Raw genomic sequence first — 16,928 nt, 5'->3', positions numbered from 1 at the left:
GTGAAGCGTAACCTACTTTGAAGGGAAACTTGTTGTGCCAGGTGTTAAACGCTAAATCAGCCACCCAGTTACACAGTTATATCAGTCTCCAACTTGTCCCAAAGTCAGCGACAAAGAAGAAAACCTAATATGGTCAAACATTGTGTCTGCCAAAAGTAGCCATGAAGCCCACCCGGGCCTCCTCCAGACACTCTGATGGCCACAGCACAATAAGGCCTGAGCTACATACTCCTCCACAATTGGAGAACTGAAATGGGCAAGCTCACAGCAGAGAAAGTTTGACTTGAGAAAGATTCAATCTTTCAATAACAAAAATCCTTAAGAATCATGCCAACTTCCACTGGACCAGTTGACCATGGGACACTGCCAAAACCAGGGCATATAGTCAAGGGACACAACATACATTTTCCCTGCCCTTTGCCAATAAAGGGGAGAGCTTACGCAAGGCCTGTCTCCTTTAAGATCCCCTGTCAAGAGATGCCTATTCAGCTAGAGCCATGCGGTGAAGAAATACAGTTAGGAGATCAGCCTGAAGATAGTGATATCCTCTCAGGGAGAGGTCTCTTCTATCTTCTGCACTCTCTAAGAGGCTATCCATATCCCCTTCCACTTTCTCCTCTCCCTCTGACCCCAGGGAAGAACTAGGAGATGGAAGGACCTCTGACAAGGTCAAGAGTCCTCTAGCCAGCCCGGAGCACATGGATGTGAACACCAGCGAGAGGATGGGCAGAGCCAAAGGCCAAGAAATCTTTGAGGCTCCTATTCCACCAAGCTTCTCCAAGATGAAGACAACCTCGTGCAAGGGATAAACAAAACTGGGAGAAAAATTGTCCCTGAGAAACAGGAGAAAAGGCTTGACAAGACTCTCAAAAATTCTCTCCCTCAGGCAACTGCAGTATAATGTCAAGGAACCTGACCTGGGGGAAACAGAGAACTAAGAAGCCTGGCACTAGCCACGTGAAAAGATGGCAACCATTCATGCCGAAAACAATGGCTGCTCCACTCTAGTGGGGGCTTCCTATTTTCTTGCATTAGGGCAGCAGGGGCCATACCTCCCTGTTGCAGTCTCCTCGCTCCAATCACTGACAGATCAAAAGAGCTGGCCAATGAGCACAAGTTCAACTCAGAGTGCCAGGACCTTGGCCAGAACACATCTTCCCTCCCCTAAATGCAGCTTCCAGCTGACCTTAAGCTCCCAAACAGTACCCTGAAAGCATGACCAGAAGGCTGCCCAATTTCCGAGCAGTCGCTGGCTCTGAGCTGCTTTTGCCTCTGCAGCTCTGTAAACACCACATTTGCTTTTTCCCTCTTTGTTTGCTTTTTATTTTTAAAAATAAGACAGTTTTAACTAAACTGCCAGTACAGACAGGGCTAGAACAGCAAGGAATAAGCCTATTAAAAGTAGGATAGAGAGGGGACATGGGAGTGTGAAACAGAATCCCAAAGAAGCAGCATGCCTGAGGAGCCTTTCCACAATACCTTTACAACCCTTGGGGTTCAACAAGATCCTAGAAACTCTGGAAGCCACCTACCTGGGCCCATTATCACAGGCTGCAAGGACCTAGGGAGCAAAACCCAGGGCTTGCTCTACTTGGGATAACAATTTGAAGGCTCGAAGATTGATGACCTGGAAGCTCAGAAATCCTACTTCACCAATCCAGCACATGTCACCATCTGCTGAAGACTGGGAAGTGGCAAATGCCTCATCTGCACCACTCTATATACTAGTGATGATATCACTGAAAGGTTTTGATTTTCTGCTAGGATAGCATAAACACATACATCTGGATTGATTTAGCAGGATGATAAATAACCCTGAATATTAGAGCAGAGATCTGTGAAACCTGAAGACTCGGGGATCAGTCCTATTGTAATACTTCCAGCAGCTACTATGTGACCACTAGTAAGTCATGTATATTTATGCTCAATCGCAGACCAAAAACGTTTACTACGTGAATTCCTGCTGTTCATCACTGTGCACTGTACCCAAATGTGCACTGTACACAAATGAGCAATAATGGCTAATTTTGGCTTAGTGTTGAAGGTAACAAGATAGTACAAGCTCATCCAGCTTACTTGAAACACCCTCAGTAGTTTGTTGCTATGACTTACCCCATTAGTGCTCCCTTTCCTGTTAATGTCCTGCAGCACAGCCTTGTCAAGCCCCAGCTTTAAACTTGCTTTATCAAACATCTCCCGTTCATAGGAGTTCCTGGTTATCAGGCGATATACTTTCACAGCTTTGCTTTGGCCTATCCTATGACAGCGAGCCTGAGCCTGGCAAGGCAAAGGAGAGAAATAGGTGGAGTATTATCTACAACACAGTCTTGTCCAGAATAAAAGAAGGGACAAGCAGCACAGGAAGCAAGAGAAGTTCACAGATCATCACAGTATTTAAAGAACATGCTCAGGATATTACAAAGTAGAAACTGACCACATCATTCTTCAAAATGCATTATGGCATTAACGCATGTGATAAGCACCATAACTCATGGTGCGATGCAAATTTTTAAAGGGGGAGGGATTGGGGAGGAGTTGGGGGCGGGATTTCCAAGAAAGTGGGCTGGCTTCACACTTTGGGAAACCATAATGCACGATATCACACAGCTTAATGCAACTGAAAAAGGTGTATTTTCAATTGCACTAAGCTGTGCGATATCGTGCGTTATGCCCATAACGCAATTTGCCTGAGATGTGGGAGGAGAGTGGGGGAAGGGCATGAGATGTGGGAGGAGAGTGAGGAGGGCCTGAGATGAGGGTAGGGGAGAGGGAGAGAGAGGGGAGGGGAGAGGGAGAGAGAGCGCCTCTGGGGGTGGCACCTTAGTAAGCAGCTATTTATGCTACTACAGGAGATGAGATTCTCTGCCTGGGTAACATCAAGCTAGAGTGAGAGAACATAGTATAAATCTCATAGTTGTGTGAGTTTCCTCACTCCAAAGGACATCAAATCTTCACAACTCTTGTACTGTTCTGTTCGAACGTCTCATTCTGCATGTAAAAGTGGCCCCTAACCCCTACACTACTATCTAAACCTCACCTCGAGTTACTAGGTGGGCCTCCCATAGAGATATAAATAGGGCCTTGTAGATAGTCTCCCCCCTCCCCCTCCCCCCCCCAGTGCTGGATGCGAAAAGTAAGGTTTATCGCACTGAGCGGTAACTCCAAAATTTCCCTAAAACTCGCCCCTTTTTCATAGTGCACGTGTTATCACTGCATTATTAAGACTTTTTGATGAATCTAGGGGTGAGATAAAAGCTATTAGTAGTCAGACAACCATTCCAACACAGTTTGTTTTTTTTTATCTGCACAGGTATGGCATAAGCTTTCTACCTGTGTGAAAGGGGGTATTTAAATTTATGAAAAAAGTTAAAATTGTCCAAATTGCTCTAAGTTCACAAGAATCTTTATATAAAATTTCCATTTAGTAAAAACATCATTAGCTTATATGGGAAGATACTATTCTCTTAACAAAGTTTATCTAATGATACAAAAAAACCTGTTGCAATTGTAGCATCTAGGATACATGATTTACAGGTTTTTAGATTGCACAAATTTTTCTAAACCTATGATAAAAGGTTTTTAAGCTATAACAGCTTCATATTTGTATGTCAAACATCAAATATATGTCTGTATGTGTGTTACATTGTACCCTGCTCTGAATATCTAAATGTTCTATATTGTACCCCCCTCTGAACATAGGAAGGGTGGGCAATAAGTGTATTTAAATGAATAAACCTGCGGGGAAAGTGGACTGATACTGGCAAAGCGCCAGCTGGCCCCTGTCTTACTACGGCCTAGCCTCCTGACTTTGGGGACCTGTGGGGGTTTACCCTCTCAGGTTGCATCAACCCCATCTCAGGCTAGAGGTCCACAGACCATGCCGTGGTTGCTACACAGTCATGAATACACAAGTCACATCATCATTGTGTAAATGGGGAAGGCAATAATATGTGTGGAGTTTGAAGGCCTGTGGGTACTTTGGATAAGGGTTGACATTGCTCATTTGGGTACAAAGTACCTAATGCTTTGCACTTGTATTGAAGCAGGGGTAAAGTGTGAGCTAGAAAGTATGCACAGTGGTTTGGAAATGCAATCATCGTGCGCACTTTCCCTCCCTAACTGAACACCATCCACTTTTTCCCATGGGTAAAAGTATGCACACTGTTTACCCAAGAAAAGGATGGGCAATAATCAAATCATGATTTTATGTAGATAAACACATCTTTACCTGCATAAAATCGTTTGATTTTTGACCCCACAATCTACAGCAGTTCTTTAAATGACTCTCACATCATGTAGAACTCACAGTATTTCTCCAGAATTCTCCACCTCCATTTCTTGTGAAAGATGGAAAATACCAAGAAGCCACAAAGTTAACTCCCAATAAGTTTATCCCACATTCTTGCACTCCTTTTAAGATAAATGTTGCTTATCTATAACAGGTGATCTCAGTAGACAGGACAAACCAGCCACACAAGTGGGTAACACTGTACGGTGACAACACGGAACATGCTCTCAGAGGTCAGAAAGATCTACAAATCTTTCTAGCATGTACAGGTGTTCCCACACAGCTACCGCCACACGAGTCTACTCCCTAGCTAAACCTCAACTCCAGGGAAGGAGAGTGAGACTGTATGGCTGTTCTGTCCTACTGTCCATAGAGATCACCTGTTACATATAAGCAACTTTGCTTTCTCCATGGACAAGCAGAATGAATGCAACCACACAAGTGGGTATTTCCAAGCTGAGGGATGCAATGAAAATTTGAATTATTTGATGGATACAGAGGAATTGCTACCTGTTAGAATAGAGGAAGTGGGATGATTGACACACTTAGTAAAGCAGAGTTGCTTACCTGTAACAGGTGTTTTCCTAGGACAGCAGGATGTTAGTCCTCACATGTGAATGACATCACCAGATGGAGCCCGGCACAGGAAACTTTGACTGGCACACTGAGCATGCGCAGCATGTCACTAACCACATGTCCATGAGGGGACCCCTCTTCAGTCTCCTAAATATAGAATTATGAAAAAATAAAACAAACAGAGGAGAAACCCAACTCTGTGGGTTGGCGAGTGGGTTTCGTGAGGACTAACATCCTGTTGTCCTAAGAGAACACCTGTTACAGGTAAGCAACTCTGCTTTCTCCTAGGACAAGCAAGATGGTAGTCCACACTTTTGGGTGAATCTCTAGCTACAGGCTGTTCCCAAACCCATGAACCAACTGCCACCTAACCAGGTGCCAATGGGCACAACAACAGCGGGAAACAGCCTGAACCCGAAAAAAGGGCCTCAGGCAGGAAGTGGTGGGTTTCACTGCTCAAAGAGATTCCTGAGGACAGACTGACCGAAGTTGCTGTCACGTCGGCAGTACTTTTCCAGACAGTAGTGAGAGGCGAAGTTGTTAAGGGAAGTTCACCTCGCCACCTTGCAGATTTCGTCCATGAGGACCGCTCACAAGTGGGCCACCAAAGCCATCATGGCTCTGACAGAGTGAGCCTTGACATGGCCCCCAAGCTACAGTCCCGCCTTTGCATAGCAGAAAGAAATGTAACCTGCCAGCCAGTTGGACAGAGTCTGCTTAGCAACAGCAACCCCCAATCTTTTCCTGTCAAACTAAATGAAGAATTGCGCGGACTGCCTGTGGCCTGCTGTTTGCTCCAGGTAGAAGGCCAAGGTCACAGTCCAAACTGTGCAGAACCCGTTCGCCCTGGTGCAAATGAGGCTTGGGAAAAAAAGCGGGCAGGAGGATTGACTGCTTCAGATGGAAATCCATCACCACCTTAGGCAGGAACTTAGGATGCGTGCGCAGAACCACCCAATTGTGTCATCGGGCTGTGCTGTGGCCAGGTTCCCTGCCACAGGGCCTATATGTGCTGTCAAGGTGTACACGTGTATGCCTAGGAGGAAGAGGCTAGATTGGTGATGGTGGCGTCTGGCCCACATTAGTGAGTGCGGAACCCAGGAGTGAGGCTGCCACAAACACCGCCATAGACAGCCAAATGTTACAGAAGGTTTATGAGACAATGTTTGTCTTGAAGTCCAAATCACTTGCAAGCCTATCATGATCGAGATGAGCTCCTCAGCCTTGTGTGGGTGCATCTGTGGTATTTGTTATGTTTGCTCAGGATGAAAACTTTGGCCACAAAGATGATTTGAAGGAAGGGGCCACCAAAGCAGGGATCAAATGATTTGTTTAGTGATAATTATTCTGATTAACATCAGTTGAGTATGCTGAATTGAACAGTTTCAAATGCCATTGGGCTTACCTTATATGTAAACATACAAGTGGAACAACATGTACAGTCACTACCACATAGCTTAATACTTATCATGAAGGTCCTAGTTGATACTGTTTGGTTGGTTAGCTGGAAAACTATGTGGATGAAATCTTCCATCATTTGCAAAGATAGAAAAGCTTTCCTTTCTGTGGTGTTCAAGTGGGCTACTATGAAATCCAATTGACATGATAGAGTTAAGTGGGATTTGTAGAAGTTTACTAGGAATCTAAGCAAGAGAAGGGTGTTGAGCACATAGGATTGTTCTGCTCCCATTGAGGATCTGCTTGATATTAGCCAATCGTCTAACTATAGAAAGACTAATATATGGTTTTTCCTGACATATGCAGCTACTATTGCTAGGCACTTGGTGAATACTCAGAGCTGCAGATAGGCCAAACTAGGACTCTGTACTGATAATGGTCTTTGTCTACTATAAAGAGCAGGTACCTCCTGGGGTTCCTGTACATTTCTATGTGCATGTAATCATCTTTGAAAACCAGGGTTGTTAGCCAGTCTCCAGTGTCTAGATGAGAGAGAGAATGATGCCAAGGGAACACATCTTGAATTATTCTCTTTTCAGGAACTTGTTTGGATTCCATTAATCCAGAATGGGACGAAGTCCTCCTGACTTCTTTAGGATCAGAAAGTATCTGGACTTGAACCTTTTCCCTATTTCTGTGAATGGGACTGACTCTATAGCATGTGCTGCCAACAGAAAAGGCAAGTCTTCTCTTAGTATTGGACACTAATCTAGGGTTAGTTAGATGATGATGTAGAGAATTGGCTGGTGGTAGTTCTTGAAAGTTTAGGTGATAACCGTTACCAGCTACTTTTATAACCTACCTGTCTGAAGTGATGAGTAACACTAACTGAAAATTTGCAGTCTTCCCCCCAACTGGAAGACTCTACCAAGAAAAAAAAATGGCCACCATTCTGATGGTTAAAATTGAAGAACAGTCTTTTGCAACAACTGATGGGTAGATTTTTGCTAAGTTCTGTCTCTGAGATAGGCCTTTATTTCTTGTTGCTGTAACTGGGAACATTGTCTATAATAAGAGTAAGGCTAATACCTTCTGTGGGAGTAGTAATATTGTTTCTGAAAAGGTTGATGCTGGAATTTCTTCTGTAAAAATTGTTTAAAAGTAGTTTCTGTTAATGTTTCCAAAGTGGAGCAATTATCTTTTATCATATCTACTGCTTCTTTCTCTTTGTCACCAAAAGGATTTTCTTCTGTACATGGGGCACCAGCCAACCTATCATGTACATGCAAGTCTTATACACCCTATTTGTCATGCTAGGCAGGTGGTGATCCCTTGGGCCTCTGTCAAGTTGATATAACTTATTTTGTGCAGGCACAGAATAGACCTTAGCAGGCAGCAGCCGAGACACCACGGCCAATGTCTTCCACCTCGCGAACTACCTCCCCTCTTGGGTTGAGCCTTTGAGTTCTGGTGGCCAGCAGGATTTATAACAGGTCGAGTTCTGGTCCAGAGTCAAGGCAGGATGAGAGCAAGGCAAAGTTAAGCTCAATCCGGGGTCAAGGCAACAAGGAGACAAAGCTGGGCTGAGACAAGACAGGACTGAAAAAAGAGCAGGAACAAGACAAAACAAGAACTCGCAGAAGATGACCAGGAATGGAGGAAGAGCAAGTGGGACAAAAGGAAACAAGTAGGAACACAGGACTAAACAGAAACATGTAGCAACTCAGAAACAAGCAGAAATGCTGGGCAACTAGCACTGCAGAGATGCAGGAGACTTGTGAAGGCATTGAGTGGTAATTCTGAACCTCCCTATATCTATGGTGCTTAGAAGACACTGACCTTTTTCTATTTTGTACTGATCTATTCAAGCCTTTTCTTTCCTTGCCTAATTAATATTTTTACTTAAGCCCTCTCTATGATAGCACGCAAGGGGATATTCTCCGATAAGCAGAACAATTAGCCATGTCTGGGCCCCAGGCAATGCAGACATAAATCATTAAGATCCAGGCTAGACATCTTATACCTATATCGGTACAAAGTTTGCAATGTCTTTTACCCTGACCTGGAACACTTCTCATACATGGTGAAAGAAAATGTTTTCTTTCTTTTTTGAGAAGACTCAAATAACTGAGAAAATAACTAAAAAAAATTAATTAAAAGACGCAAATACAATTTCATTAAAAAAAATGTGAAAAATATGATGGCAACCAAACAGATAGCGCAAAACCTTTTTTTGCTTCATTGAAAGGAGGAGGACTGAGGAGATGTCTGTAGCGGTGGCAGCTGTGCAGAAACATCTGCATATGCTCAGAAAGACTTCTAGGTCTTTCTGAGCTCTGAGAGCATATTCAGTGTTGGTGCCATGGATGGCCTAACCCTCTTGTGTAGTTGGATTCATCCTGACTGTTCACGGAGAATGCAAAAACATACTCTCATAGACATTCTTCACTCATTCTCATTTCTTCATCTCCATATTTTGTATTTAAAGTCAAAGGGTTTTGGCAAAACGTATTGGTTTGCATTCAGAGTTAAATGATGGATCAATAAATATCTGCAAGATTTCCACATAGACCTGGATTACTACGTGTTCGTCACATGCTCATTACATTTCACAGGAAATCAATGGAAGATTTTCACATTTATAGCGGCAATACAGGACTCCCATTTTGTTTTCACCGTGTATTATTATACACAGTCGGACTTCACAGTACGTATCTGCCTGCAGACCTGAAACACTCAGTTTCACAAAATCACATTTAGCAATTCTTCCAGCTTTCTCAGGTATTTGCAGATTTTCCAGAGTTAGTCCAGTTGTAATAAAGAACTTAACAGTGAAAAAACAAAAACCAGCATACAGAGAATAGCAGGATGAAACTCATTGTTTCATCCTGCTATTCTCCATTTGTCTCCTTCAGAACATATGACTCACTGAGTTTCCATTTTATTTTTTGAAAAAGAATCAATATAACTTTGTAGTTCTTCAGAATATTCAAATGTTTGATTCTAATTATTCATGGTGACTTTTGTCTTTGCTGAACAGAATAATCCAAATCTTGATTTTTATATTTCATAGCTGCTCTTGCACTGCCAGAAATTCTTCTGTGCCATAACTTTACTTAGATCCATGACAATCAAAAGTTCTTTCCTTCTCACAGTACAGAACCTCATACCCTGCCCTTTTTTTTCAGGATGTCAAATAAATGAGGGTATCTCAAAATACAAATCACTATTGGTCCCAGGTAGTTTTTGTTGGTGGTGCTATCAGAAGGCACTCCCGATACCTTTCAGTCTCAAAGTCCTCCATAAACTGAATTTCCAGTAGCTTTTTCAAATGTGTGCCCATAAGTGGGGCTGGCTGGGGAACCCGGAAGAGGGCAGAGGCACTATATTTTCCTCTACACTCACAGAACCCATGTCTACCTCTAATGCCAGGCGGATCAGCACAATCCATTCCCTTTAAAATCCCCACAATTCTTGAACTGTTTCTCAAACTCCTATTATTTGTATCTTCAAAGTCCTATGTTAGTTTAGCAATGATTTTCACTTTGTCCTATAACAGTGTCACAGTGTCTTCTAACAAGGAAGCTCTTTCCTCCAATTCACCAACTCTTTTGGAATAAAGGAAACTATGCTGTAAGGGAAGCCACCACCATTTTAATTTCTTTAGTTGAATCAGGATTAAGAACATAAGAAATTGCCATGCTGGGTCAGACCAAGGGTCCATCAAGCCCAGCATCCTGTTTCCAACAAAGGCCAAACCAGGCCACAAGAACCTGGCAATTACCCAAACACTAAGAAGATCCCATGCTACTAATGCAATTAATAGCAGTGGCTATTCCCTAAGTAAACTTGATTAATAGCAGTTAATGGACTTCTCCTCCAAGAACTTATCCAAACCTTTTTTGAACCCAGCTACATTAACTGCTCTAACCGCATCCTCTGGCAACAAATTTCAGAGCTTTACTGTGCGTTGAGTAAAAAATAATTGTCTCAGATTAGTCTTAAATGTGCTAATTGCTAACTTCATGGAATGCCCTCTAGTCCTTCTATTATTCGAAAGTGTAAATAACTGATTCACATCTACTCGTTTAAGACCTCTCATGATCTTAAAGACCTCTATCATATCCCCCCTCAGCCGTCTCTTCTCCAAGCTGAACAGCCCTATCCCTCTTCAGCATTTCCTCATAGGGGAGCTGTTCCATCCCCTTTATCATTTTGGTTGCCCTTCTCTGTACCTTCTCCATCGCAAATATATCTTTTTTGAGATGCGGCGACCAGAATTGTACACAGTATTCAAAGTGCGATCTCACCATGGAGCGATACAGAGGCATTATGCCATTTTCCGTTTTATTAACCATTCTCTTCCTAATAATTCTTAACATACTGTTTGCTTTTTTTGACTGCTGCAGCACACCGAGCCAACGATTTTAAAGTATTATCCACTATGATGCCTAGATCTTCTTCCTGAGTGGTAGCTCCTAATATGAACCTAACATCGTGTAACTACAGCAGAGGTTATTTTTCCTATATGCAACACCTTGCACTTGTCCACATTAATTTTCATCTGCCATTTGGATGCCCAATCTTCCAGTCTTGCAAGGTCCTCCTGTAATGTATCACAATCCACTTGTGATTTAACTACTCTGAATAATTTTGTATCTTCCGCAAATTTGATAACCTCACTCGTCGTATTCCTTTCCAGATCATTTATATATATATTGAAAAGCACCGGTCCAAGTACAGATCCCTGAGGCACTCCATTGTTTACCCTTTTCCACTGAGAAAATTGACCATTTAATCATACTTTCTGTTTCCTGTCTTTTAACCAGTTTGTAATCCACGAAAGGACATCGCCTCCTATCCCATGACTTTTCTTAGTTTTCTTAGAAGCCTCTCATGAGGGACTTTGTCAAACGCCTTCTGAAAATCCAAATACACTACATCTACTGGTTCACCTTTGTCCACATCTTTATTAACCCTTTCAAAAAAATGAAGTAGATTTGTTAGGCAAGACTTCCCTTGGATCCATGTTGACTGTGTTCCATTAAACCATGTCTTTCTATATGCTCTACGATTTTGATCTTGAGAATAGTTTCCACTATTTTTCCCAGCACTGAAGTCAGGCTCACTGGTCTATAGTTACCTGGATCGTCCCTGGAGCCTTTTTTTAAATATTGGGGTTTCATTGGCCATCCTCCAGTCTTCAGGTACAATGGATGATTTTAATGATAGATTACAAATTTTAACTAATAGATCAGAAATTTCATTTTTTACTTCCTTCAGTACCCTAGGATGCATACTATCTGGTTCAGGAGATTTACTACTCTTTAGTTTGTCAATCTGGCCTACTACATCTTCCAGGTTCACAGTGATTTCGTTCAGTTCATCTGATTCATCACCCCTGAAAACCATCTCCGTAACTGGTATCTCCCCAACATCCTCATTAGTAAACATGGAAGCAAATAATTCATTTAGTCTTTCTGCAATGGCCTTATCTTTCCTAAGAGCCCCTTTAACCCCTTGGTCATCTAATGGTCCAACTGACTCCCTCACATGTTTCTTGCTTTGGATATATTTAAAAAAGATTTTATTATGAGTTTTTGCCTCTATGGCCAACTTCATTTCAAATTCTCTGTTCGCCTGTCTTATCAATGTTTTACACTTAACTTGACAATGCTTATGTTTTATTCTATTTTCTTCAGGTGGATCCTTCTTCCAATTTTTGAAGGATTTTTTTTGGCTAAAATAGCCTCTTTCACCTCACCTTTTAACCACGACAGTAATCGTTTTGCCTTCTTTTCACCTTTCTTAATGTGTGGAATACATATGGACTGCACCTCTAGGATTGTATTTTTAAACATTGTCCAAGCCTGTTGAACACTTTTAACCTTTGCAGCTGCAACTTTCAGTTTTTTTCTATTTTCCTCATTTTATCAAAGTTTCCCTTTCACTAGTACTTTTAGGGATTATAAGTCCTTGATGCTCACGCTAAGGAAAGTTTCAGCCAGTTTCCTTGCCAGCTGCCATTTTTTATGGAGATGGAAGGTCCTGTCTGGACCTTTTAAGTCCATGTGATGTAATATAAGCTGCTTTTAATTTGTCCATTTTACCAATAAAATTACCATGTAAGATAAGTATTTGGAAAAGATGGAAATTCTACTTGCAAGGTTTACTGACTTTGGCTTGCTTTCGGAGAGCAGACCTCAGACATTTATCCAGCATCAAACTCTTTAGAGACCCCCATATGGTGGAAGCCCAAACATTTCCCATATAAGATAATCTATTATGTAACTTTCTGAAATACAAAATGAAACATTTTCTATACAGATTTTGTAAATATTTTTCTTTCTTGCCTTTAGATATAAGATGACAAAAAAAAATAATTCATTAGTTCCAGTATGTAGAGTTGCCAATTTGTCCAGTTTAGCATTCTCTTAAATGATCAAAACATTCCCCCCCCCCCCAGCAGTTCTTGTAGTATATTGACTAGGTACAGCTTCCACAGACACCGCATGTCCTTTCTTTCTTAAATGCATTGGAAAAGATCTTAAGAAAACCAGGATAACACCAAGTAACATATCATTCACCTTCCCATACAAGGCAAAATGCAGTCAACTCATGAGCAACATTAACTATTAAATCAAGCTAAACATATTTCCCATTTTCAAGATTGCATGTATTACTTTATAATAAAGTGGAATGAAACAAAAGTGCTGTATTTTTTAATCCTGCTCATGTTGCTTTCCTGGAAATATAAACATGTTACACACATATAAAAAATATAAACACTGCTACTCCAGTGGGAATGAAATTGAATAACTTTATAGTTGGAGAAAGAAATGACCGAGGCACACTTGTAGAGAGCACAACAAATTCTAACACGAAGATAGCCAGAACTGCTTGGTAAAAAAAAACCAAAAAAAACCCCAACGCTGATTGAACAAAGCCAAACATCAAGAGCAAAAAACAGGCACAATTAAATGTTAACATTCCTGAAAATCTAGTATTTCAGCCCTGATGAAAGTTCCTTGAATGGAACCAAAAAGTTGGACTTTCAGATACATTCAAATGTGGCTATAACTAATTTCTGGAAAGCCTAGTTTTGCAACTATTTTAATGTATTCAAGATGAATGGAATTTGAGATCTAGAGATGAAAAACTTTGTATGCCTGTGCCAGGCACTTGAATCATTTAGCCCTAGAGGTGACAGCCTCTAATTTTGTGCAAATCTCATGAGCCATCCAGTCCTAGAGGTAACAGTCTATGTATCCTGTTGCCTGTCCCCTGAACCACCCAATCCTAAAGATGAAAGGTTCTGTATCCCTGAGCTATCCAGTTCTAGAAATGAAAAAATCTGTATCCCTGTGCCAATCTCCTAAATCATCCAGTCCTAGAATTGACAGCCTTTGTAGTCCTGTGCAAATACTATGAGCCATCTATATACTAAAGGCAGTTAGAATAAACAAAAGTGCTCACATTCACCCTTTTCTTTCTTTCTCATTTTTGTTTCACTTGTGAGTTGAAACAAGTGTAAAGATTCTGAACATTATTTTTCCTTGGCCACTTGCACCTTTATCAATTTAAGTAAATTCCCACCACTGAATGTATTCTAACCACAACCAAGAGAGCAGCTTACCTGTAGCCAGTGAAGAAGCAGCTTACCTACAGTTAGAAATGGAGCAACTTACCTGTAGGTCATTCTGCGGGTTCCAGTCAGAGTCGAAGATAATGCACGTGTCTGCTGCGGTAAGGTTAATTCCCAGACCTCCAGCTCTTGTACATAATAGGAATACAAAGCGATCCGAGTCAGGCTTACAGAACCGATCAATGGCTGCTTGTCGCATATTGCCTCTTACCCTTCCATCAATGCGCTCATAGGTATATCTAACAATGCACAGCAACACAAGCACAGAGAAAAAGAATTGACTTGAATGGATGTAGCAAATGAAAAAAAAAAGTTATCTTTGGGGAACAGTTTACACCATCACCTGACCTGCTAGAATATTTTTACCTGACTTCCTCCTCAAAACATGTGTGCTTCTGAGGAACCAGAACTGTAAAGTGTATTATGTGGTTTGATAAAGAGCTATGACCAAGGACCATTTGCTTTCTTTTCCTAACTTATTTTGCAAAATCAGTCAGACATGCTACAGCACAAACACTGAATAAGATGCTTAAGTACTTTAATGTTTAATATATAAACCCTTTACTGTCAAGTACAATAAAATATTGCTTAATTAAAACACAAAGTACATTACACAACAGAGAGGAAATAAAGTCAGGCAGACTCTTTAAAGAGCTTCCTTTAAAAACCTATGGGATCACAGTATATACAGATCCTAGGCATTGCCGGTGCTGTGCTCACCGTCGCTGGATGAGGTAGTCCTCCAGGATATCCAAACACCGGACCATCTGGGAGAAGATGAGCACCTTGTGCCCACCAGCAATCAGTTTTGGAAGTAGTTTGTCAATCAGTACCAGTTTGCCTGCTGCCTGTATCATCGCCTGCAGCTGGAAATCCATAGCATCTGGACTGTGCGTTTTGCGAAAATCTTCCAGAATTTTCTCCTCAGCCCCTGTAAGGTAACAGATCAGTGACAGCATTCTTCTGAAATCGTTTCCTTAGAAGAGCAGAGCAACTTTGTGAATCCTGAACAAGACTATGTGCACAGGAGGAATTCATAGAAGGGTTCACTTACATTAAAAGAAACAAAGTTCTGAGTGGGAGTACTTTATCACCAAGCTTAGCCCGGCTAAGAAAGGTGCTATAAAATTTTTTAATGATTTTATTACAACTGCTCTCCTCCCCCTCACAAAAAATCCTTTCCACTTCACTTAGATTTGCTCATTCTATTTTGAGCCAAGAAAGGTGGTAATAGCTCCTAAAAGCTAGTTAAAGAAATGTATGAAGTTAGTCCAGGGGCAGGCAACTCTTGTCCTGGAGTGGCACAAACAGATTGGAACGTCCCTGCGAGCCAGAGCACTTACCCCCAAATGCCGCAACAGCAGGCCTCACTTGCACAGCATGAATGCCGCCATCCTTGCACCAGCTTTGCTCTCCATATGTGCTGGCCATCCAGGCTTAAAGGGCCCGCGGCATCCTTGGATGTTGTTATAGGCTTCAGTCCTTAAAAGGGCCTTTCAGACAACCAGACCTCGCATCAGCAACGAGTCTCCTGTATTCCCTGCAGTGCACGTTGCCAGCATTCCTATTCCTTGTTTCTTCATCCAGCCTTGCCTCGTCTTCCAGTCCAGCCTCGTCCAGCCTGTCTTCCTTGTTCCTATCCTCAGTTGTCTCCTGTGAGTCCATGTTTCTCTTGGCTTGCTGCTCCAGCCTGACCCTCTTGCTGGATCTGATCATGTTTGCTTGCCACCTGGACCTGATCTCAAGCCTGGACCCAACTACTCTTGCTCGCTACCTGCCCCAACCTTGGCTCTCTCTGACTTCCACAAGCCTGCTGTCTATCTTGTCTCTGGATTCTAGCCACCACTGCTGCTCAAGGGACCCACCAGGCAGCTGGTAAAGGTGAAGCTCCACATCGTCCCGCTACAGGGCGTGTTCGCCAGCTGCTGGCATGGGACTCGGGGCTCACCCTCGAGGCTTTGTCAACTGTGCCGCAGCACTAAGGGTTTACACACCTTGTATCCAATTACAGATTGCTGAGGCCATGAACTCAGTGGACTCAACCCTGCCCTCGCCATTGCCAGCCTAGCACACTAGCTCCAACAGCAACAGGATCAGTTGAATACCTTGTCTGGCTACCTTTAGGACACTGTGGCCCAGCCTGTTCCGATGCCTGATCCAACACCAGTCATTCGATCTGCCCCACTCACGCTCCATTTGCATCTGTCACCGAGATATGATGGGGACCCCAATAGCTATAGAGGTTTCCTTAACTAGTGTCGGATGCAATTTAAAGCTGCAGACAACATTGTTTCCGACAGACCGAGTCAAAGTTACCTATATTCTTTCCCTGTTGGGAGGATTTGCCTTGACTTGGGCATCCCCTCTCTGGAAACGGGATGACCCACTCCTGGAGGATCTGACCCACTTTTTGCAAGAGTTCTGGCAAGTATTTGATGAGTCCAGTTGCACAATGTCTAAGTCTTCTGAGCTCCTGCAGATCAGACAAGGCTCCCACTCAGTGGTGGAGTACGCAGTGCAGTTTTGCACCTTGGCTTCTGAATTCCAGTGAGGTAGCGTCAGTTTGATGACAATTTTCCGACAAGGACTTTTGGAATGCATTAAGGATGAGCTGGTTGCCCGAGACCTACCACCTAGTCTGGATGGGTTGATCAGTCTAGCCATATGTATAGACCTGAGATTCCAAGAACGGGCCCAAAGAATGAACCGTCGCCCCACTCACCTTGCTCCAGCTTTTCAGAAGCCAGTGACTAACTGTTCCCTCCTGAGTCTGGTTTACCACCAGCAGAGCTTATGCAAGTGAATCGTTTCTGAATCTCAGATGATGAGAGGAAGGGGCGTCAGACTCTCAACCTGTGCTTACTGTGCTATACCAGGCCACCTTGCAAGCCGATGCCCTAACAAACCGGGAAACTCAAGGACCTAGGCATGTAGAACAGGCCATCCTAGGTCATCCTTGCACCTCTCCACAATTACTGGTTCTAGTACGCCTGTCTCACAAAGATGTCCTTCTTGATGCTC

General features: G+C 42.6%; 1 protein-coding gene across 4 annotated transcripts in view; it reads right to left on the bottom strand.

Moving 5' to 3' along the window:
• CHD6 (chromodomain helicase DNA binding protein 6) overlaps window positions 1-16,928 on the bottom strand; it is a 586,770-nt gene that overhangs the window by 243,872 nt on the left and 325,970 nt on the right. For all 4 annotated transcript variants that reach the window (XM_029614845.1, XM_029614844.1, XM_029614846.1 and 1 more), the window contains 3 exons: window positions 14,628-14,838; window positions 13,951-14,146; window positions 2,113-2,277 (listed from right to left, as the gene is read on the bottom strand). In XM_029614845.1, coding sequence (XP_029470705.1) covers window positions 2,113-2,277; window positions 13,951-14,146; window positions 14,628-14,838 — 572 coding nt within the window. The remainder of the gene's footprint in view (window positions 1-2,112; window positions 2,278-13,950; window positions 14,147-14,627; window positions 14,839-16,928) is intronic.

Source organism: Rhinatrema bivittatum, chromosome 8, assembly GCF_901001135.1.
Source record: "Rhinatrema bivittatum chromosome 8, aRhiBiv1.1, whole genome shotgun sequence".
Classification (NCBI taxonomy): domain Eukaryota; kingdom Metazoa; phylum Chordata; class Amphibia; order Gymnophiona; family Rhinatrematidae; genus Rhinatrema; species Rhinatrema bivittatum.
The sequence above is the reverse complement of the archived record's forward strand: the minus strand, read 5'-3'. Positions and strand labels throughout refer to the sequence as shown.